The following is a 24,174-nucleotide window of genomic DNA, read 5'->3' as shown; positions in this document are numbered from 1 at the left end:
TTCACCTGTTATAAACATACCTGCAGCTGGTGTTCAGCTGTTATAAACATACCTGCAGGCGGTGTTCACCTGTTATAAACATACCTGCAGCTGGTGTTCAGCTGTTATAAACATACCTGCAGGCGGTGTTCACCTGTTATAAACATACCTGCAGCCAGTGTTCACCTGTTATAAACATACCTGCAGCTGGTGTTCAGCTGTTATAAACATGGCTGCCTCGAGTTTCCAGCAGATCATTGCTCACTAAAGCCTCTTTCACACATGCAGCCTGTCCCTGAAATGTTCAGGAACATTTCCTGCATGGGGTCATGTGTGAATAGTGAAAGTTTATCCCAGTAATTAGCCAGAAACTATGCGTGAAAGAGGTTTGAGTAGCATTGTGATAGTGGGAAACATGCGCTTGGGGTGGGCTAAGAGATACCAGCGTTACACAGTAGATGACTGGGAAAAGTCCTGTTTACTGATGAATCCCAGTCTGAGGCGTGTGGCAGTAACAGAAGGTTACTGTGGTGTATCGAACCCACAGCAGGGCTGCAAACTTGGCACCTTTTTGGTGAAAATCGCAATTTCAAATCAAAATCAGGTAATTTGTGTGATTCGTTTAGATCTGAGGAGCTTTTTTTATTTGAAGGGGGGATGAGAGAGAAAACTTCGTATTTAATTAATGACTTTGATAGTTTAAAAAAAACTGAGAGCTGCATCCAACCAGATGATGTTCTTTGCAAACTGTCAGACTGACGGGCCGATGAGATTGTTTACAGCGTGACACAGACAGCGCAGAACATCTAAACACAGCATCACTCAACTTTAGCTCATAGTTCATAGCGACAGATCAAACATCAGAATTACACGATGGAACAACGACGGCAAGATTCGTATTATTGTTGTTGAGTGTTCAATCAGTGAAAACGAGTTAACATGAACGATGGACAGATAGAGAACAGTTTGCTATTGATGCTAACTGGCCAGCTAAGCTAACGTTAGCCTCGTGCTTGGTAAGTTAACGTTTAGCCAACTGAAAGTAAATAACGTTATTATTAAAAGACAATAACATGCTGTCACCTACATTACCACTGTAGGTGGTTACGTACAGTGTGTACAGCCTGTTCAGATATACAGTAGTGAGTGAAATGTATTGCACGTTGTATTTTAGACTAAAATCAATATATATAATTTGCAGGTACAGTGGGTATCATATAGGGCGGGGTATCAATATAACACAGTACCAAGTAGTATCGTGGCACTACATAGCGAACACAGGAAGTGACAGTTATCTCCGACATGCAACGTCTAATATGTTCATGGACATGTATATCCGTGTCCTTCTGGTGAACGTGTTGCTGCATCGTGTTGCTCTGCAGTAACGTCACTTGGACTGCAACGTGCTCCGACGTGCACAAAGGTGCGAGGGCCCAATCATCACTGCTTGCAGCTTTAATTATTATTACTATCAAGGCCTGAGCATGAAACTCACGTAACTTTGCACATGCATCAGAAGTGGCGAAAATTTGAACAATTTTCAAAGTAAAAGCCTGACCTTTAAATTTTACATGATGATACACGATGATGATGCACGATGACACATCTGCAGACTCTTGGAGCCAAACAGGAAGTCTGTAGAATCAAATAATGGTCATAAATATTCTGAGTTTGTGAATGTGTAACAGAGTTTTTGTAGCTGTAGAAATATTTTGTGTGTAATTAAAATTTGTGCAGGATTTTTTTCAACAGTGAGGTTTCACAAAGTCTGAGAGACGGAAACACAAATGTCCGACCTGTGTGTGCGACACTGACGTCACAACTACAAACCGCAAGTTATGAGTGTGAACTTTGACCCTGATTTTACGTGTGAATCCGATTGGTCAAACACAGAGTCAGTCTGTCCAATCAGAAGGCAGATGGTTCAGTTGCGTTCATCCACCTGCAGGTCTTCAAAGATGGACGTCGGTGCGGCGGCTCTCCTGGATGCTGTAGATATTAATGTTAAACATTCTACGTGTTGTGTATTTAGCTTGTAGTGACTTAGTAATGACTTTCATGTTCAGGAAGGCTGCTTTATGTACCCAGAATAGAGCAGTAATGTAGCTTTCTGTTAGCAAATGTCTGCTAGCGTTACTGACGCAGCAGCATCAACGCTGGTCAGTTTTTCAGCTGTAAATAGTCTGAGCTGCTTTATGCTTTTATGAGCACTTTTTCAAACTCCTCCTAGAGAGTTCATTAGATTCATTTGAAAGGTGGTTGGTATAACTCTCAGGCTAAAGTCATACTAAATTGAGAAGAAATAGTTGATACCTCGAACAACGACGTCATAGGTCATCTTCCAGATTCCGGGGTGCAGACACCCTCTCTACGTTTATAGTTAGAGCCGACCAGGCTCGCCTTGGACCAGACGAAGCTGCGCTGATCGGATGATCACACAGCAGTGACTGTTTCCACACTCAACGACCACAACACCTGTGAATCAGCAGGTAGTTTACACGCCTGTGAGGCGTCAAACGTCTGCTGACAGAGCAACATGGTGCAGTTTTAAGACACCACATCGCAAAATATAAAGCCTGCACTGAAAGGTGAGACGCTCTGATGGATGGACATCGCTGCCGTATAAATATATACTAACACAGTCACAGTATTTACAATAATCATATAATCATATATACAATAATCAGTAAACCTATAAACACTACAGCGCTGAGTATCCTAATAACCACCAGTCAGCTGTTTCTGAGACTCGTTACGCCACAAAGTTCATGTTTAAATTAATTTAAACAAATCACTTGTTAGTTTGAATGAATTCAAACTTGACTTTTTGAAAAGTGACGCTGGTCTGAAGTCAGCGTGACGTGTTCACTGTTTAGTTTATGTGCGGGAAACGTATGCAGGTTTTTGTGTGTAGACCTCATTGATGCATCTGACCCCTGCTGTCAGCTGACATGTTCACGTTGCTCTGATTGGATGAATCACCTCGGCGCCCGCTAGAGGCTCAAATGGATCAGACAGCCAGACGGGTGTGCAGGTAGACAGACAGGTAGATTTATTTATGATATAGAGCTGCTTCATCATGTGAAAACAGGAGGTGACATCACTGGGTCACATGTTTTACACCTGCAGGCTCTCGATGGCGCGCTGCAGCGGGTCGACGGTCCAGAACTCACGATTCCAGCCCAGAAACCAGCCGGTGAAGGTCGGCGGTTCGAATCCCTGCTTCACCGTCACTGTGGGGGTGCGGGGGTCTCTGCCAGCCGGGTCGCTCTTCAGGTACCTTACAGCTGCACGGCAAACTGACAGTTAGCATCTGTTCACCTGTTCATCTATTAAATGTCTAACCTCCTGTCTGTCTCACCTGACACGGCGGCCTCGGTCTTCTCCTCCTCACGCGCCTCGTTTCCGATCCAGACAAACACCTGCAGGACGACACAGGAGGTGAGGGACCCAAGGGTCAAGTTTTGTAACTATGGTGACGGCAGGAGACTCACCTGGTCCCAGGTATCCAAGATCATGACATCATCAGGAGCGAGGTCATCCTGTGTCAGCTCACCTGGAACCTCCTCCATCTGAACACAGACACACACACAGCAAACTGGAATATTATAACTGATCAATTTACAATTAAACGATCAATAAACAATAGAAAGGTCACCAATTAATCAAAAGCTTGTTCATAAATTATATTTCTTATTAATTATCTCCACTGGCTATTAAACAGTATCAATCAAAGAACCACCATAAAACCGTAGCAACCGGTGTGTTAACCACTAGCAACCAGTGTGTTAACCCCTAGCTACCAGTGTGTTAACCCGTAGCAACCGGTGTGTTAACCACTAGCAACCAGTATGTTAACCTGTAGCAACCAGTGAGTTAACCCCTAGCTACCAGTGTGTTAACCCGTAGCAACCGGTGTGTTAACCACTAGCAACCAGTATGTTAACCTGTAGCAACCAGTGAGTTAACCCCTAGCTACCAGTGTGTTAACCCCTAGCAACCAGCGTGTTAACCCATAGCAACCAGTGTGTTAACCTGTAGCAACCAGTGAGTTAACCCATAGCTACCAGTGTGTTAACCCCTAGCAACCACCGTGTTAACCCATAGCAACCAGTGTGTTAACCTGTAGCAACCAGTGTGTTAACCACTAGCAACCAGTGAGTTAACCCCTAGCTACCAGTGTGTTAACCCCTAGCAACCAGCGTGTTAACCCATAGCAACCAGTGTGTTAACCACTAGCAACCAGTGAGTTAACCACTAGCAACCAGTGAGTTAACCCCTAGCAACCAGCGTGTTAACCCGTAGCAACCAGCGTGTTAACCCCTAGCAACCAGCGTGTTAACCCGTAGCAACCAGTGAGTTAACCCCTAGCAACCAGCGTGTTAACCCGTAGCAACCAGCGTGTTAACCCCTAGCAACCAGCGTGTTAACCCGTAGCAACCAGTGAGTTAACCCCTAGCAACCAGTGTGTTAACCCGTAACAACCAGTGAGTTAACCCCTAGCAACCAGTGAGTTAACCCCTAGCAACCAGTGTGTTAACCCGTAACAACCAGTGAGTTAACCCCTAGCAGCCAGTGAGTTAACCCCTAGCAACCAGTGAGTTAACCCCTAGCAACCAGTGTGTTAACCCGTAACAACCAGTGAGTTAACCACTAGCAACCAGCGTGTTAACCCGTAGCAACCAGCGTGTTAACCCCTAGCAACCAGTGAGTTAACCCCTAGCAACCAGTGAGTTAACCCCTACCACCTAGCATGAACATTAGAAAGAAGCTAATGTTTGAAGTCTTTAGTACTCAAACGATTGAGTGTTATTGATCAGTTTGTTGTTTATTGATTGCCTGTTAATGACATCACTGATCATTAAAGCTCAGTGAACAGAAACCCTGCTCAGCAGTGTGTTAAGAGTCATGTGACCAGATCATGTGAGCAGACAGACCAAGAAGTTTCCGGTCTTGTTGGAGCAGGCGAACAGACGAGGAGGATGAGCCTCCATTTGGTCCTTCAGCCGAGGGGACCGACAGTAGTCCTCCTGTCCCCCCAACGCATCCCAGAATGCACCTGGAACCACAGACAGGCAGAATCATGCGCTTCAGATGGACAGATAAACAACACAGAGACCTCCCTCAAACCACCGCCACCCCACCTCACCTTCCTCCTCCCCCTCCTTCAGCAGGGTGGGGGTCACCTGCAGGAGTCCAGCCAGGCGTTCTGCTCCCTGGGCTTCAGCCGAGCTGCTGCTCCCCCCGCTCCACAGCCAGCAGCCGGAGGGCGACACCAGGAGGAACACATCACAGGAGTTCAGACTGCAGGAGGATGGGTCCACCTGAGGACAGAGGATTGACCTGAGGACAGAGGGTCCACCTGAGGACAGAGGGTCCACCTGAGGACAAAGGGTCCACCTGAGGACAGAGGGTCCACCTGAGGACAAAGGGTCCACCTGAGGACAGAAGGTCCACCTGAGGACAGAGGGTTTACCTGAGGACAGAAGGTCCACCTGAGGACAGAGGGTTTACCTGAGGCTAGAGGACCAGAGACATGGCTAGGATTGGGTAGAACTGGCTTAAACTGGTTTAAACCAGACATTCAGACCAAAAACACGAGGCGTTCAGGGACAGTGTACAGTGTATTGTATATTGTATGTACTGTAGATATAGCATTAAACAATTAAACTGAAACAGTTACAATTTAAGAGGACAAATCATTTTTAAATGTGAAATAATGTTGAGGATTGTATGTTTGATGGTAAGTTTTTCTATCTCTATATACAGATGGCTGACAAATTAAAGGAGAAACTGGTCCAGGTCTGAATGCTTGACCCCTACAGTAAGGGAATCTGGTGGCTCTATGCTGCAGGGGGCATTTTGCCAGCATGGTTTGGGTCCACTTGTCCCCTTACGCTGGGATCCTACTGGGCCCATGTGCACCGTGTTCCGGCTCTGAAGCAGTTTTGCGCCATCGGCACCCTCTACCGCCAGGAGCGTGTCAGAAGTGGATCGTCTTGACTATGAGGAAGCCATCTTTTAAATTCTGTTGCACTCCTACTACAGTAATTACAGCAGCCTAGTCAAAGCTGATTAAGTGCCTTAAGGCTACTGTAATTACTGCAGTAGCAGGCCAACTAAACTGCCCAATTTTGTTTAACTTGCTCAGCTTTCATTGATTTGGTCATTTTCCTTGATTTTTGTGCCTCTACTATGGTTAGGTAAGCTACTTAGTTAAATGGTTTCTTTTTTTCATCTGTTTTAATTGTGTTTATTGTTGATATACGACCAGGAGTTTGCACAAGGTGTTTTATTTTGAAAATTGACTGGATGATCAATGCTGCTTCTGTGTCTGACTTCCTGCCCAGCTCGATCTGTTCTGTGCTGCTTGACGCGGCGTCCATAAAAATAGACTAGGCTAGAACACGGTGCACACGTGCCCAGTGAGATCCCGGCGTCAGAGGGAAGGGTCACTGCAAATCAATACAAAGTTGTTGCGAGTGATCATCTTCATCCTATGATGAAACATTTCTATCCTGATGGGAGTGGTCTCTTCCAGGACGACAGTGAATGGTTTGATGAGTATGAATGATGTGAATCATATGTTATGACCTTCGCAGTCACCAGATCTCAACCCAGCTGAACACCTCTGAGAGATTTGATTTAGGACCGATGTGTTAGACAGCGCTCTCCACCACCATCATCACAACACCACATGAGGGAATATCTTTTGGAAGAATGATGTTCATCCCTCTAGAAGAGTTCTGGCAGCACGTGGTGGCCCAACACCTTACTAAGACACTTTCTGTTGGTTTTGCTCTAATTTTTCACCCATCTGTATATCTAAAGGAGCCTTAAACATAAATACTGTCTTTCTGATATTGCTTTTCTGACTGTAGGAGTCGTTGTGTAGAATGCCTCAATTGATAAATTGAGGATTATGGTACCAAAAACTGTTAAGGATAATTGAAATGTACACATTTAAAGATGTTGTAGCCAATGAATGTTTCTTTTTATATTGAGTGGAGACTATTCAAGTTAAGAGTTATACATTATACAGTGATGAATACTAAAGAAACATCAGAGATTACTGTATGCTGTATTGAGGGGAAGACGGTTAGTTCTGGGTGTTCTAGTCAAGAAATGGTAATAAAAGTTGTGAGGCAAGTTTCTTTCAGACACTAAGTGTAAATCAATTTCTAGATTAAAATAAAACACAGATTCCAAAGTTAAATTTTGCGGAGAACATGATCAATGTGAGGTTTGAATGCAAGTTCAGAGTCAAGATTAAATTAGATCAACTCTATCCAGAGAAGTACCATCATTACATGTTATTATTAGATTTTGTTTTAAGACTCTGATTTGTACCAAAGACCATAATGTAAGATTTTGTTTTAATGAACAGTAGTTTATTAGACAAGAGCCAGATTCGTAAGGTATTGAAATCCGATTGAAGGGCAGTTTGGATTTGCAGTAAATGAGGTTTAGAAGTATAACTGACAGTATCATCTGCATATAGTCGCACAGAAGAATTAGAACAGATTACAGGAAGGTCATTAATAAAAACAGAGAAAAGAAGTGGACACAGTGTCGAACCCCACCACCTCTTTGTTGGACAAATGAATCAGACTTACTCTCTTCAAGGACAACACATTGTCTTCTGTTATGTAAATAAGAGTTAAACTATAATAATGCATTTTGAGATAGATTGACTGCATCAAACTTATCTAAGAGCAGGTAGTGATCAACCAAATCAAAAGTCTTCTTGAGATCAATAAAAATAGCTGGTGTAAGATGACCAGTATCGGATGTTGAAAACAAATCATCAGTAAGTTTTAACAGAGCGGTGGTTGTTGCTTGATTAGGTCTAAATCTAGATTGAAACAACAATAGGATATTAGTCTTAAGACACTGTGATAACTGATTAAAACTGATTAAATACTTTAGCAAGAGAACAGATTATTAATATAGGTCTATAATTATTTAGATCAAGAATATCACCATCTTTGTGAAGTGGAGTAATGTGTGAATATTTCCAGATAGCTGGTAATTTACAGGTAGATAACGATATGTTGAATAAGTCAGCAAGCAGGTATATGAGAATATGAGAGGCTGATTTAATATTTCTGGATTCAATGTCCTGCACCACTTCTCAAATTCTTCTGTGGATGTTGTTCTCATAAAGGAGAAGGAGAACTATCAGAGTAGGAAGAATCGGGTATTAAGTCAGAGCAGACAGAGGAAAAATGCAGACTGAACACTGGGTAAAAAATAGAGTAATGAATTATCATATTGCTATCTCTTATTTGATTAATAGGACGTTTATCTAGAGTGTTTATTTTGGCTTTTATAAAGGAGCGTGGGGCATTCAGGGACTTAAATGAGCTTGGGGTATTACAGAACTTAAAACGGTTGTGTGTCTCACCTCCACAGCTCTGGTGTCTCCTGCTGGATTGGCTCGAACCTGGAACAGGCGAGTATCTGCCACCTCTGATTGGCCACCCTCTCTCGAGGTCCCGCCCTTGTACACCACCATTGGCTGGCCCCTGAACAGGCTCATGAGGTGGGCAGGCTCTTTTCCCTGAACCACACGTACCTGGAGACAGAAGGTGGTCAGTGTGAGGCCTTTAGGCTCAGAGGATTACAGTCCGCTGTACCAGTGGTCACAGGTGTACGAACCTGTACAGCAGCACCGCCTAGCTCATCATCCAATTGAACAGCCAGGATCGCCGATGCTCCGACCTCATCTTGGCTAGACTCCGCCCCCTGCCTGAAGAGAGAGAGAGAGAGAGAGAGAGAGAGAGAGAGTACATTTTCTTAAAGTTAAAATTTTGTTTTTTCATTCATTTTTATTTATTTATTTATTTATTTTACCCTGAACTCTGATGAGTGAAACTCAGAGGTTTCGGTTCCAGAACAGCTGATCACAATTTGTTTAATCAGCTCTGAGTATGTTCACAATGACAAAAGCTGTCATCAATGAAGCTCCGATACTACGAGTCACCATGGCAACAGGTAAATAAAAGGCAGAGCATAGCGACATTAATGCATGTGTATGTGGACGATGCACATTAATCCTTTAAAAAAAGAGCCTGAGTCAGAGCGGGAAAAGTGTCAATAAAGTTTTATTCAGTGTCGTCCATTAATTGATCTTTTATCAGACTTACATTTCCTTAATGATGATAAAGTGGAATCTGACTGTGTATCAGGTTGCAGTTACATTACATTTTAAATATATTTGTTCAAAACACAGGAAGCAGCAACTGAAGATTAAAAATATAGTTAAAGATTTAAAACATATATAGATCAAAGACACAGACCTGACTCTAGCTCACAGTCTGATCAATAATAATGTATTTGATGATTTTTACTTGAAAAGACGTTGATATTAAAGCAGTAGATTTTAGATGTTTAGACGTCTGTTTGTATCTCAGCTCAACATCACTCAGTGATGCTGCTCACTCAGAAATATTAACATATAATCTACAATATTACAGGAACGATGTTCTATCAGTGCGACCAATCACATCATTAGTGATAGGGATCATTATTCATTGATCCTACGCATCTAAAGCTTCATACTGATTGTTTAAATTTAAACTGAGATTAAACATTATGTGTCAGCAGCTGCTCTAACAAACAGAGTCTCAGTGTTATAACAGAAGGACATGAAGAGGTTTGATTCTGAGCTGAGGATCAATTCATGCTGTTTGATATTTGACTGTGAGAGAAAAAAAACTCGGTTCAAAGAAATGACTGATGTGCATAAAAACTTCAGAAAGTCCTGAGTAACAAACTAACGTCCAACCAGGATTTAGATTCTGACAGTAAACCTCCACTAAATAATGCGCTTCGATACGAGCTTTGATACGACTGAATGAATGAAGACATGAAACTGTGAGAGGAAACTCAGAAAACCTGCCAGCGAGCAGGTTAGCTTCACAGAGTCAGTTACCATGGCGACTGATCCTGAGTTTAAGTTATCTCTCTTTCTGGTACTGAAAACCCAGAGTTTCCCCTCATCTCAGGGTTAAACTTCTAAGAGTTTTCACTAATCCCACCCTCTGAAACGAGACTCAGAGAGCCAACAGCTGGAGGAGTGCTCCTCTACAAACATACTAAAAAACAAAATACACCTGAGACAGTCAGATGCTTTACCTGAGAGATGGGAGAGCATGTTTAAATTAAGTTCACATGATGAAATCTCACCATATGTAGATGATGTGACCCTGTCTGTCGCTGTGTTGGTACTCATACTGGATGATGTAACTGTCTCCTCCAAAGAACTGACCGAACATCGACGAGTCCACCGCTACCTTCTCTGATCCCTCTATACGCCACACCTGCAGACGGACAGGTGGAGAGACAGGTAGACAGAGAGTAGACGTAGAGACAAAAGTTTGACTGAGTCCTAAATAAAACAGTTGTTTTCTATTCAAAAATTAGATGAACATTGACATTTTATGTGGAAATTGTGAAAGGAGTGACCACAATACACCAGAGGAAAGAAAAGAAGAAAGTTGGAAGAGGATTTCAGAGACAGAGAGAGATCAGGACCTCAGAGAAAGAAAAAACAAACAAAAGAAGAGGAAGAGACGGAAAGTAACAGCAAACTACTGGACACTGAAATCAATAGGTTTTGGCATTTAAAACTATAAAACATGTCCCATCTGAAATATTAAAGTTAACAGCTAACAAGCTAGACACCCCTCAAACCCAGACCACATCCAGCCAAACTCACACTACACATGCTGAACTACAACACAGCCTTTCCCCGAGGACTCTGACCCCCCTACGCAGCCAAGTACAGCCTCTAGTCCCCCCCTGCATCTATCCTAGGTCTGGCCTCTAGTCACCCCCTGCATCTGTCCTAGGTCTGGCCTCTAGTCACCCCCCTGCATCTATCCTAGGTCTGGCCTCTAGTCACCCCCCTGCATCTGTCCTAGGCCTGGCCTCTAGTCACCCCCCTGCATCTGTCCTAGGCCTGGCCTCTAGTCACCCCCTGCATCTGTCCTAGGTCTGGCCTCTAGTCACCCCCCTGCATCTGTCCTAGGCCTGGCCTCTAGTCACCCCCCTGCATCTGTCCTAGGTCTGGCCTCTAGTCACCCCCTGCATCTGTCCGAGGCCTGGCCTCTAGTCACCCCCCTGCATCTGTCCTAGGTCTGGCCTCTAGTCACCCCCCTGCATCTGTCCTAGGTCTGGCCTCTAGTCACCCCCCTGCATCTGTCCTAGGCCTGGCCTCTAGTCACCCCCCTGCATCTGTCCTAGGTCTGGCCTCTAGTCACCCCCCTGCATCTGTCCTAGGCCTGGCCTCTAGTCACCCCCCTGCATCTATCCTAGGTCTGGCCTCTAGTCACCCCCCTGCATCTGTCCTAGGCCTGGCCTCTAGTCACCCCCCTGCATCTGTCCTAGGTCTGGCCTCTAGTCCCCCCCCTGCATCTGTCCTAGGCCTGGCCTCTAGTCACCCCCCTGCATCTATCCTAGGCCTGGCCTCTAGTCTAGACAGGTGCATGTCACATCCACTGTAGGTCCAGCCTGGAGCTCCAGACCTGAAACCACCACAGCAGCAGCGGTGGCAGCTCCACATCCAGACCCCACACCGAGACCCAACAAACACACACAGGCAGAAGGGCCGACATGATCCTCCTCATGGACTCTAATTGAAAGTTCCAGGATGTACAGACCCTGTTCCCAAAGCACAGAGCAGAGAAGATCTGGTTCCTCACCTGCTTTTCTCCGTCTCCGCAGTCCACCATGCTGTGCTGAGCTGCCATGGCCTCTGATTGGTGGAGAGATGATACGTCAAACGGCACCTGTCCAATCAGAAGGCAGATCAGTTCTCTAGTGATCGATGATGAGAGCGGAGCTGCTAATTCTGAATCTGATTGGTTACCTTCTCTATCTTTGCGATCTGATTGGATACGTAGGCGGTTCCCATGCCAACGGTGTCGTCAGAGTCCCTCCAGTCCTTAAAGAACTGTTTGAAGAGCGGAGTCTCCCCGAATTCAGGGAGGACCTGGACCTGAAGGGGACAGAGTCAGGACAGGTAACACCTGTTCACCTGCTCACCTGTGTGTGTGTGTGTGTGTGTGTTCACCTGTGTATGTTCACCTGTGTGTGTGTGTGTGTGTGTGTTCACCTGTGTATGTTCACCTGTGTGTGTGTTCACCTGTGTGTGTGTGTGTGTGTTCACCTGTGTGTGTGTGTGTGTGTGTTCACCTGTGTGTGTGTGTGTGTGTGTGTTCACCTGTGTGTGTGTGTGTGTGTGTGTGTGTGTGTGTGTTCACCTGTGTGTGTGTGTGTATGTGTGTGTGTGTGTGTGTTCACCTGTGTGTGTGTGTGTGTGTGTGTGTGTTCACCTGTGTGTGTGTGTGTGTGTGTGTGTGTGTGTGTGTGTGTGTGTGTTCACCTGTGTGTGTGTGTGTGTGTGTGTTCACCTGTGTGTGTGTGTGTGTGTGTGTGTGTGTGTGTGTGTGTGTTCACCTGTGTGTGTGTTGGGTAGTTCATCTTGTGGATGAATTGCTCTGAGTTCTTTAGAACAGCATGACGCTCCTCAGTGTTCGCCTCCTTCCCTGCACACGCACACACACGCACACACACGCACACACACGCACACACACACACACACACACACACAGGTAGATTACAGACCAGTGTGAACTGGTGTCAGACCATTGTGAACTGGTTTCAGACCAGTGTGAACAGAGTAAAGTTTGAACCTTTCCAGACAAAGATGTGTCCGTTGGCTCCGTTGTCGAGGATGAAACACTCGCTGGACTGCAACGCACTCTGGGAGAATGGGTTCTGATCTGCTACCATGGTAACCTCCATTTCACCATCGGCGTTGGACACCTGAGAGACAGACAGGTAGAGAGACAGATGAGCACTTCCTGCTGCTGCATCACAGTAAAAGCCAAAGTATTCAGTAATCATGTGACCTTGTAAAGTTTGGCCAGTTTCCTGTTGGAAGCGTCCATCTTGGTGTCGTCACTGATGTCGGCTTCAGGCAGCTCTGGCTTCTCCCCGAGAACCTGAGGTCAGAGGTCAGCAGGGAGGGGTCAGAGGTTTGTATGTTAATGGTGTGTTAATATGTTGAGGCGTGTCTTAGCATGTTGAATCATGTGTTAGTGTGCCGTATATAAATACATAAACAACATGTCAGGTCATGTGACATTACCTCCAGCATCTTCGCAGGCTCCGCCCCCTCGTCACAGAGCAGCAGCTCGGCCCGCCCACACCGCTCGTTGTCACGGATACCCTTAGACACCTGTCAATCAGTCACAGACATGTGACCATGGGTGTGATTGTCACCGGCTAATGATGATGATGATGTAATGAGGTGATGTCACCACTCACCAAGGTCGCCTTCAGCTTCTCAAAGCGGTTGCTATGGGAACCAGACCACTGGATGATTTCCTGTAGAGAGAGAGAGAGACAGGATTAGAACTGTCTCTCTGCCTGTCTCACCTCTCTCTCTCTGCCTGTCTCACCCCTCTCTCTGTCTGTCTCACCCCTCTCTCTGCCTGTCTCACCTCTCTCTCTCTGCCTGTCTCACCTCTCTCTCTCTGCCTGTCTCACCCCTCTCTCTGCCTGTCTCACCCCTCTCTCTGCCTGTCTCACCTCTCTCTCTGTCTGTCTCACCCCTCTCTCTGCCTGTCTCACCTCTCTCTCTCTGCCTGTCTCACCCCTCTCTCTGCCTGTCTCACCTCTCTCTCTCTGTGTGTGTCTCACCTCTCTCTCTGCCTGTCTCACCCCTCTCTCTGCCTGTCTAACCTCTCTCTCTCTGCCTGTCTCACCTCTCTCTCTCTGTGTGTGTCTCACCTCTCTCTATGTCTGTCTCACCCCTCTCTCTGTCTGTCTCACCCCTCTCTCTGCCTGTCTCACCTCTCTCTCTCTGCCTGTCTCACCCCTCTCTCTGCCTGTCTCACCTCTCTCTATGTCTGTCTCACCCCTCTCTCTGCCTGTCTCACCCCTCTCTCTGCCTGTCTCACCCCTCTCTCTGCCTGTCTCACCTCTCTCTCTGTCTGTCTCACCCCTCTCTCTGCCTGTCTCACCTCTCTCTATGTCTGTCTCACCCCTCTCTCTGCCTGTCTCACCCCTCTCTCTGCCTGTCTCACCCCTCTCTCTGCCTGTCTCACCCCTCTCTCTGCCTGTCTCACCTCTCTCTCTGTCTGTCTCACCCCTCTCTCTGCCTGTCTCACCTCTCTCTCTGTGTGTGTCTCACCTCTCTCTCTCTGCCTGTCTCACCTCTCTCTCTCTGCCTGTCTCACCTCTCTCTCTGCCTGTCTCACCCCTCTCTCTGCCTGTCTCACCTCTCTCTCTCTCTGCCTGTCTCACCTCTCTCTCTGTGTGTGTCTCACCTCTCTCTCTCTGCCTGTCTCACCTCTCTCTCTCTGCCTGTCTCACCTCTCTCTCTGCCTGTCTCACCCCTCTCTCTGCCTGTCTCACCTCTCTCTCTGCCTGTCTCACCCCTCTCTCTGCCTGTCTCACCTCTCTCTCTCTGCCTGTCTCACCCCTCTCTCTGCCTGTCTCACCCCTCTCTCTGCCTGTCTCACCTCTCTCTCTGCCTGTCTCACCCCTCTCTCTGCCTGTCTCACCTCTCTCTCTCTGCCTGTCTCACCCCTCTCTCTGCCTGTCTCACCCCTCTCTCTGCCTGTCTCACCCCTCTCTCTGCCTGTCTCACCTCTCCCAGGTCCAGTATGAAACTGTCTCCCTGGTTGAAACTCTCCCAGCTGACGGGAACTTCGGTCGCCCTGACGATCCGTCGACCTTTGACCTTCAGCAGCCTCTGAACATCCACGTCATTGGTCAGCACGTGCTGGAATCCTGAGGCCACACCCCCTTTCTGAGGTGGGAGAGACAGGAAGTGATGTCACAGAATGTTACTGACAGAAAAGTTACGTATGTTTACTGTAGTATCAGTAGTAGTACTCGCAGTACTAGTAGTAGCACTGCTAACTATTGCAATGATGATAATTGTACTACCAGTAACAGTGTTAATTATGCATTAAACAATAAACAAAACAACAAACAAAAAATAAAAAACTAATTTAAAAGCAAATAAAAGTTTCTACAGTAGTACAGGTAGTACTGATAGTACAGGTAGTAGTAGGAGTACTAGTAGTACTGGCAATACTAGTAGTACAGCTGGTACTGATACACTGGTAGCACAGGTAATATTGGTGGTACTAGTAACACCAGTAATACTGATAGTACTAGCAGTACTGATAGTAGTGATAGTACTGATACCATGTATTTGAGTCCGGTTTTGAAGTATCCGGTGAAGGTACTGGACTCGTGGCCCTGGACTTCGCGGTACTGAACCGGTGCCCCCTGCAGGAAGTCATCCATCTGGACTGCAAAGATGGCCGCCGCACCGCTCTCATCCTGAGAGCACTCTGAACCTGCAGGACAACGTGCCAATCAGAGAGCAGAACCAGGGTCACACCTGTATCAGCTGTTAGGATGTGAACAGGTGTTTGTTCTCCGATATGCTGATGACGCTGTTATTTATTTACTGCTCTGCAGCTGACAGACGCTCCGGGAACCTACAACTTCATATCAAATATGGGACTTTTAAAGTAAATTATCACTTTTATAGACTTAAATAACATAAGTCACTATTATGAGATAATTATCAATTAGGATAAAGAGTTCAAAATTATAGTGACTAATTTATTTATTTTCAAATAATCTGATCTGAATTTTGATTGATTAATACGTTGTGTATTGCAATATTAGCACAGGTGTATGGTAGTACTAATTCTACTACTAATACTAATACTACAGGTGCGTTGTAGTATTAGTACATGTATATTGCAGTACCTTGCCAGTAGTGCAGGTCGTACTGCAGGTGTCCTCCTCGGGTGGCGGTGGTGTGCAGAACCAGGTAAGCGTCTCCGCTGTAGAACCCTCCGTACAGACTCTGAGGAACAGGAACCAGTTCCAGGTTCTCCACACGCCACACCTGAAGCCCCGCCCTCTGACCCGCACGCTCAAACTCCGGGTGGAACACCATGATGTCACCTGTAGGGGCGGAGCCACACAACACCTGAACACCATGATGTCACCTGTAGGGGCGGAGCCACACAACACCTGAACACCATGATGTCACCTGTAGGGGCGGAGCCACACAACACCTGAACACCATAATGTCACCTGTAGGGGCGGAGCTACACAACACCTGAACACCATAATGTCACCTGTAGGGGCGGAGCCACACAACACCTGAACACCATAATGTCACCTGTAGGGGCGGAGCCACCTTTAAGATTATATGGCTCACAGTACTATAATATAGCTGGTAGTATTTTCATTTTTACTACAAAGAGCACGGAGCTTCACTACTGTACTGTAGGACTGATGCTCAGTTTAGATAATATAGATTTAAAACATGCAGAGAGGGTGAACACTCGATGACGTCAGTGACCACCACACCCAATGCCACCAAAGTGTCTGTTGTTTTTGACACTTTTAATGCAGAAAAGTTGTGGTAATTTAGCAAAATTGAAATTCTACAGAGTTTTTTTCAGTATGTGTTCACTATTGCGATCGCAAAATTGCAATTTCCTGGAGAGAGTGAGAAAGGTGAGGCAGCCTGAGAGACGAAACTTTTTAGTTTGTTGCTGTGAGAGGATTCTGTTTAATGAATCAACAGCCTTTAAACACACGAACAGGTCTGACTATCAATAAACTGTTGAATTCATCCGTGAAGCAATCAGCAGAGTGACTCATCTTTTCCAACAAACAAGCTCTGATACAGCTGGGAGAAGCAGGAAGAGACTCGCCCAAAGACACACAAACAAAGGTTTAAACTACAGACAGTGAACGTGTCGTCAGACAGAAAGAGGTTTATACTACAGACAGTGAACGTGTCGTCAGACAGAAAGAGGTTTAAACTACAGACAGTGAACGTGTCGTCAGACAGAAAGAGGTTTATACTACAGACAGTGAACGTGTCGTCAGACAGAAAGAGGTTTAAACTACAGACAGTGAACGTGTCGTCAGACAGAAAGAGGTTTATACTACAGACAGTGAACGTGTCGTCAGACAGACAGAGGTTTATACTACAGACAGTGAACGTGTCGTCAGACAGAAAGAGGTTTAAACTACAGACAGTGAACGTGTCGTCAGACAGAAAGAGGTTTAAACTACAGACAGTGAACGTGTCGTCAGACAGAAAGAGGTTTATACTACAGACAGTGAACGTGTCGTCAGACAGAAAGAGGTTTAAACTACAGACAGTGAACGTGTCGTCAGACAGAAAGAGGTTTATACTACAGACAGTGAACGTGTCGTCAGAGGTGTGAATGTGTGAATTGTAACTTCAGAGTTGGAAACAGGAAACAAACTCATGATTAATTGATGAGAAGAAGAACTGAAAACTGACGACTGACAGTGATGATGTTGATGATGAAGAGTTTTCAGTCTAACTACCATCTTCATCTTTTCTTTTGTCTGTTTCATCTCTTTAACATGAATCTGACTGAACAAACAGAATCAGCTTTATACATATTACAGACTGATAAAATCAATAAAACAGTCAATAACACTGATTGATACTGATCACCAATGATCACTATTGTTTGGTAATGATCATTAATAATCACACTGGTGATCAGCAGCAGTTTGGAAGTGAAATATGAAAGAAACTCACCGTCAGTGTTTGTGTTCAGCTGGATGAAAGTGTTGCAGACGAAGGCTGAGCTCCACCTGAAACACTGACAGAGGAGGGAGAGGCTGTGGGGGAGGGGCTGCAGGTAACTCTACCTGTCCAACCCCCCCGCCCCCCCCCCACACACACACACACACACACACACACACACACACCTCCCCCTCTGTGCAGCAGAGTGGTCACACCCAGCTGGAACACATCCAGCCTGATGAACAGCTGCTGCTGAAAGGAGAAGTTCTGTTTGTAAAACTCACGAAAGACGATCAGACGAGGAAGAAGAAGAACTCAGATACTTTACTGCAGTAAAAGTACATAAGTATTATGAGCTTGATGTAGTTAAAGTATTGCAGTAAAAGTACATAAGTATTATGAGCTTGATGTAGTTAAAGTATTGCAGTAAAAGTACATAAGTATTATGAGCTTGATGTAGTTAAAGTATTGCAGTAAAAGTACATAAGTATTATGAGCTTGATGTAGTTAAAGTATTGCAGTAAAAGTAGTGGTTTGGTCCCTCTGACTGATATATTATTATATATGACATCATTAGATTATTAATAGTGAAGCATCAGTGTTAGAGCAGCATGTTACTGTTGTAGCTGCTGGAGGTGGAGCTAGTTTACACTACTTTATATACAGTTAGCTAGTTTAGTCCAGTGGTTCCCAAACTAGGGGTCGGGCCCCTCCAAAGGGTCAGCAGATAAATCTGAGGGGTGGTGAGATGATTAATGGGAGAGGAAAGAAGAAAAAACAAAGTTCTGATACACAAATCTGTTTTCAGTTTTTGGACTTTTTCTCTAATCTTTGATTTTTGCTGAAATATTGGATCATTTGAACATTTATTGAAATGAAAGCATGTGAGAAGTTTAGAGGGAAAAATCACTATTTGGTGGAGCTGTTAACAACTCATAGACATGTGAAATGTGACCCCGACTACACACTGCTTTTTGTAAGATGTCAAAAGCCAAAAAGGTTGGAAACCACTGGTTTCATCTTTAACAATGTGTTGTATTTTAAAAGCTTGTTATATTATCCATTGTGTCAAATCTTCATCTGAAAAGTAACTAAAGCTGTCAAATAAATGTAGTGGAGTAGAAAGTACAATATTTCCCTCTGAAATGTAGAAAGTAGCATCACATGGAAATACTCAAGTAAAGTACAAGTACCTCTAAACTGTACTTAAATACTTGAGTAAATGTATTTAGTTACTTTCCATCACGTCTTTTTTTCACTGTTGAATGTTTAAACGTTGAATGATTGTGAGGACACAAACAAACAATAAAGTAATAAAATCTGATCTTATAATAATTTTCATTTGTGTGAAGCTCTGCTGTCAGAGAACGAAGCAAACGGACGCTTTGACCTCCAGAATGAGATCAAACATGTCAAAACAATCAAATGTCACGACACATAAAACAAGTTCAAACAGAGAGTTAAAGTGAAGCAACAGGAAACAAATTCACAGCGACATTAAAACACTTCAGACATTTAAATATTGATGTTTTGGTTGTGAACAATTTGTACATTTAATGCAGTTAAACGGAGACGACGACGCAGCAGCTCAGAGACATGGAAGAGATCAAACATCCAGAGCTTATAATGACATGATATGTTAATGATATGTTAATGATATGTTAATGATATGTTAATAATATGTTAAACTGTGTGTGATGTGTACAGATGATCTTTGCAGTACGTCTCGCTGCTTTACTCAGTAAACAAACAGGAGGAAATGTGCATCTGTTCGGGACTATTTTCAGCGGCGGATGAATCCACACTTGATGCTGTATTGCAGTGGTGGGCAAATAGCGGCCTGTGGGCCAAATCTGGCCCTTCAGCATGCTAACATGCTAACATGCTGCCATCAGACTAAAATAATGCTGTTAACTCTCATCGGGATCTTTGAAGGCAGTTTGAGGATTATTGATTGTTGATCCTGGATGAAGTTATATTGACTACTGGAGGCAGAATGAACCAGTTGTTTCATCCTCAGTGAACATAAAGCAGCTTTATGAGATAATCAAATTAAACGTTATCGAACAAGCTTTTACTGCTGCTGTCTCTCCCCGTCCTCTCTTCCTCTACTTCCTCTTTACCTCACCCTCTTTCTCTTCATAATTTCCTCCTGTACTTCCTCCTCTCCCTCCTTTCCCTCTCTCCTTCTATATCTGCCTCTTTCTCTCCTTCTCTACCTCTTTCTCTCCTTCTCTACCTCCTTTCCCTCTCTCCTTCTATATCTGCCTCTTTCTCTCCTTCTCTGCCTCTTTCTCTCCTCCTCTACCTCCTCCTCTTTAACGAAGCTCTTATTTTGAAATTCCCAGCCGGAACTCAAGAAAAACTCATTCGGGCTGTGTGGTTTTATTTTGAAAAGGCTCACCGGATGTGTGTCGTGTAGTTGTTTTGGCTTGACGGGGCGATCAGCTGTTCGTGTAGTTGTCAACATGTCGCATTAACGGGTAACTCTCCGGTAACTAACCGGGTTTAACCGGGTGAACGGACGGTCAGCGGGGCTTGGTTTTGGCGGGAGAATGGAGACGTTCAATAAGCTAACTAGCATGCTGCTGCACGCGCTGGAGACGGTGAGTTATAGCAGCCATCTGATGTTAGCTGCGTCAGTTAGCCTCTGTTCGCTCAGATAAGTGACGGTGGAAAGTAAAATAAAGTTGAACATTGTGAAGTTAAAGGATCGTCTGTGTGTCTGTGACTCTGTCTGTGACTCTGTCTGTCTGTCCGGACACTTTAACAGTCATTTAAACAATAAAAACTAACTTGTTGAACTAGTTTGTGTGGAGTTAATGTGAGTAACGTGACCGTGAAGCTGCAGCTAGCAGCTAGCAGCTAGCTCAGGCTGGAGCAGCGGCTCCGTTTACCTGCGGCAGGTAGAGGAATGTGCAGGTATTTAGACAGACAGGTCTGGACACGTCACAGCCAGTCTGTTCACATTCACTGACTTGAGTTGATTGATTATTGATCGGACTGTCAATGATTTGTCCTTTATGTTGAAATGATTAATGAGCTGTTTGTTGAGAGCGTGACGTCACATTTTCTCTCTTCTACAGACAATCAAGAAAATAATCTGTACCTGTCTGTCTCTCCACCTGTCTGTCTCTCCACCCGTCTGTCTCTCTCCACCTGTCTCTCTCTCCACCTGTCTCTCTCTCCACCTGTCTGTCTCTCCACCCGTCTCTCTCTCCACCTGTCTGTCTCTCTACCTGTCTGTCTCTCTCCACCTGTCTGTCTCTCTCCACCTGTCTGTCTCTCTACCTGTCTGTCTCTCTCCACCTGTCTGTCTCTCCACCTGTCTGTCTCTCTCTCCACCTGTCTGTCTCTCCACCCGTCTCTCTCTCCACCTGTCTGTCTCTCTCCACCTGTCTGTCTCTCTCCACCTGTCTCTCTCTCCACCTGTCTGTCTCTCTCTCCACCTGTCTGTCTCTCTCCACCTGTCTGTCTCTCCACCTGTCTCTCTCCACCTGTCTGTCTCTCAGAGGGAGCCTACAGTGGATCTATTGGATTCCTTTGTGGATCACTGGAAATCAATAACTAATTATTACATCGAGACAACAGGTGAGAAGCTTTAACCTGCTGATTATCACCTGTCAGCCTGTCAGCCAATCAGATTCACCTGCTGTGTGTGTGTGTGTGTGTGTGTGTGTGTGTGTGTGTGTGTGTGTGTGTGTGTGTGTGTGTGTGTGTGTGTGTGTGTGTGTGTAGATGACAGTCGTCCAGTAAAACAGACAGAGATCCCCTGGCGTCTCAGACAGATGTTGGACATCCTGGTGTACGAGGAGAAACAGCAGGTAACACACACACACACACACACACACACACACATATATACACACACACACCTGAACACACACACACACATATATACACACACACACGAACACACATCAATAATCATGTTACAGCAGCACAGACACACATGTATTGATGATGTATGTATTGATGATGTATGTATTGATGATATATGTATTGATGATGATGTATTGATGATGTATGTATTGATGATGTGTGTTTTGATGATGTGTGTATTGATGATGTATGTATTGATGATATATGCATTGATGATGATGTATGTATTGATGATGTATGTATTGATGATGATGTATTGATGATGTATGTATTGATGATGTATGTATTGATCAGGGTGTGGAGGAGACGGGTTCCTGTCTGGAATATCTGCTGCAACATAAACTGTTAGAGACTCTTTGCACGTTGGGAAAAGCTCAGGTAACCAAACCAGCTGCTGACTCACCTGCACATTAATATAACTCACCTGCACATTAATATAACTCACCTGCACATTAATATAACACACCTGCACATTAATATAACTCACCTGCACATTAATATAACACACCTGCACATTAATATAACACACCTGCACGTTAATATAACACACCTGCACGTTAATATAACTCACCTGCACATTAATATAACACACCTGCACATTAATATAACACACCTGCACGTTAATATAACACACCTGCACATTAATATAACTCACCTGCACATTAATATAACACACCTGCACATTAATATAACACACCTGCACGTTAATATAACTCACCTGCACATTAATATAACACACCTGCACATTAATATAACACACCTGCACATTAATATAACTCACCTGCACGTTAATATAACTCACCTGCACATTAATATAACACACCTGCACATTAATATAACTCACCTGCACATTATTATAACTCACCTGCGCGTTAATATAACACACCTGCACATTATTATAACTCACCTGCGCGTTAATATAACACACCTGCACATTAATATAACACACCTGCACATTATTATAACTCACCTGCGCGTTAATATAACACACCTGCACATTAATATAACACACCTGCACATTAATATAACACACCTGCACATTATTATAACTCACCTGCGCGTTAATATAACACACCTGCACATTAATATAACACACCTGCACATTAATATAACTCACCTGCACATTAATATAACACACCTGCACATTAATATAACACACCTGCACATTAATATAACACACCTGCACATTAATATAACTCACCTGCACATTATTATAACTCACCTGCACATTAATATAACACACCTGCACATTAATATAACACACCTGCACATTAATATAACTCACCTGCACGTTAATATAACTCACCTGCACATTAATATAACACACCTGTCTGTTTATACTGATGAATGATATCCTCTCTCGTCCTCTCCTCCTCCCCTCCTCCTCTCTCCTCCTCCCCACCTCCTCCTCCTCTCTCCTCTCCTCCTCAGTATCCTCCTGGTATGTGTCAGCAGGTCTTGGTATTCTTCTCTAAGTTTTTGTCTCAGATGCAGAAATCTCTGCTGCAGCTGATCAACGTCTACAGACCCGTACAGGTAACACACACACACATACCACACACACACACACACACACACACACACACACACACACACACACACATACCACACACACACACACACACACCCACACATACCACACACACACACACACACACACACACACACACACACCCCGCCAGGCCAAACCACTCAACCTAGCAGAAACACTGCACACACACACACACACATACACACACACCCAGGTCAGAACCATCCTGATGATGTCACTATAACTACACCTTGCTCCGCCCCTCAGAAACTGATTCGTCTCTGTGCACTTCCTGGTTCCAAAACTGAGAAGGAGGAAGCTCAGTTCTTATTGGTCGTCAGCTCCAGAGTCAAACAGGATCCGCACGTGCTCAGATACGTCTTAGAGGTAACCAGCAGCGTCATATTACTAACCAGCTTCACTAACGAACTACCAACTAATGTTGTTAACGAGTTAACAGCTTCACTAACTACCAATTAATGTTGTTAACTAGTTAACAGCTTCACTAACTACCAATTAATGTTGTTAACGAGTTAACAGCTTCACTAACTACCAATTAATGTTGTTAACTAGTTAACAGCTTCACTAACTACCAACTAATGTTGTTAATGAGTTAACAGCTTCACTAACTACTAACTAATGTTGTTAACTAGTTAACAGCTTCACTAACTACTAACTAATGTAGTTAACTAGTTAACAGCTTCACTAACTACCAATTAATGTTGTTAACTAGTTAACAGCTTCACTAACTACCAATTAATGTTGTTAACTAGTTAACAGCTTCACTAACTACCAATTAATGTTGTTAACGAGTTAACAGCTTCACTAACTACCAACTAATGTTGTTAACTAGTTAACAGCTTCACTAACTACTAACTAATGTAGTTAACGAGTTAACAGCTTCACTAACTACCAACTAATGTAGTTAACGAGTTAACAGCTTCACTAACGAACTACCAACTAATGTTGTTAACGAGTTAACAGCTTCACTAACTACTAACTAATGTTGTTAACGAGTTAACAGCTTCACTAACGAACTACCAACTAATGTTGTTAACTAGTTAACAGTTAATAACAACTATACTAACTAACTACATGTTCAGACTTACTAACCATTAACTAAATACATGTGACACACATTCAGAACAACTAATAA

General features: G+C 44.3%; 2 protein-coding genes across 2 annotated transcripts in view; one reads left to right on the top strand and one right to left on the bottom strand.

Annotated features, from left to right (window-relative positions):
- Positions 1 to 3,008: 3,008 nt before the first annotated feature.
- On the bottom strand, positions 3,009 to 17,724 carry LOC137171232 (gelsolin-like). The gene is made up of 19 exons (XM_067575090.1): positions 17,618 to 17,724; positions 15,787 to 15,987; positions 15,211 to 15,365; positions 14,645 to 14,806; positions 13,318 to 13,377; positions 13,139 to 13,228; positions 12,900 to 12,992; positions 12,681 to 12,813; positions 12,445 to 12,533; positions 11,855 to 11,983; positions 11,688 to 11,774; positions 10,171 to 10,304; positions 8,641 to 8,731; positions 8,387 to 8,557; positions 5,129 to 5,303; positions 4,917 to 5,038; positions 3,474 to 3,551; positions 3,341 to 3,401; positions 3,009 to 3,266 (listed from the first exon to the last, which is right to left on the bottom strand). Exons 2-19 carry the CDS (start codon positions 15,977 to 15,979, stop codon positions 3,097 to 3,099), a joined length of 2,193 nt encoding a protein of 730 aa, XP_067431191.1. The 5' UTR covers positions 15,980 to 15,987; positions 17,618 to 17,724; the 3' UTR covers positions 3,009 to 3,096.
- A 2,285-nt stretch (positions 17,725 to 20,009) lies between these two features.
- LOC137171223 (FHF complex subunit HOOK-interacting protein 2B-like) overlaps positions 20,010 to 24,174 on the top strand; it is a 22,695-nt gene continuing 18,530 nt past the window's right edge. Inside the window, exons 1-6 of the mRNA XM_067575076.1 lie at positions 20,010 to 20,211; positions 21,118 to 21,196; positions 21,344 to 21,429; positions 21,782 to 21,865; positions 22,919 to 23,023; positions 23,286 to 23,405. Of these exons, the coding sequence (XP_067431177.1) occupies positions 20,161 to 20,211; positions 21,118 to 21,196; positions 21,344 to 21,429; positions 21,782 to 21,865; positions 22,919 to 23,023; positions 23,286 to 23,405 (525 nt within the window). The 5' untranslated portion in view covers positions 20,010 to 20,160. The remainder of the gene's footprint in view (positions 20,212 to 21,117; positions 21,197 to 21,343; positions 21,430 to 21,781; positions 21,866 to 22,918; positions 23,024 to 23,285; positions 23,406 to 24,174) is intronic.

This window comes from Thunnus thynnus, chromosome 2 (genome assembly GCF_963924715.1).
Source record: "Thunnus thynnus chromosome 2, fThuThy2.1, whole genome shotgun sequence".
In the NCBI taxonomy this organism is placed as follows: Eukaryota; Metazoa; Chordata; class Actinopteri; order Scombriformes; family Scombridae; genus Thunnus; species Thunnus thynnus.
The sequence above is the reverse complement of the archived record's forward strand: the minus strand, read 5'-3'. Positions and strand labels throughout refer to the sequence as shown.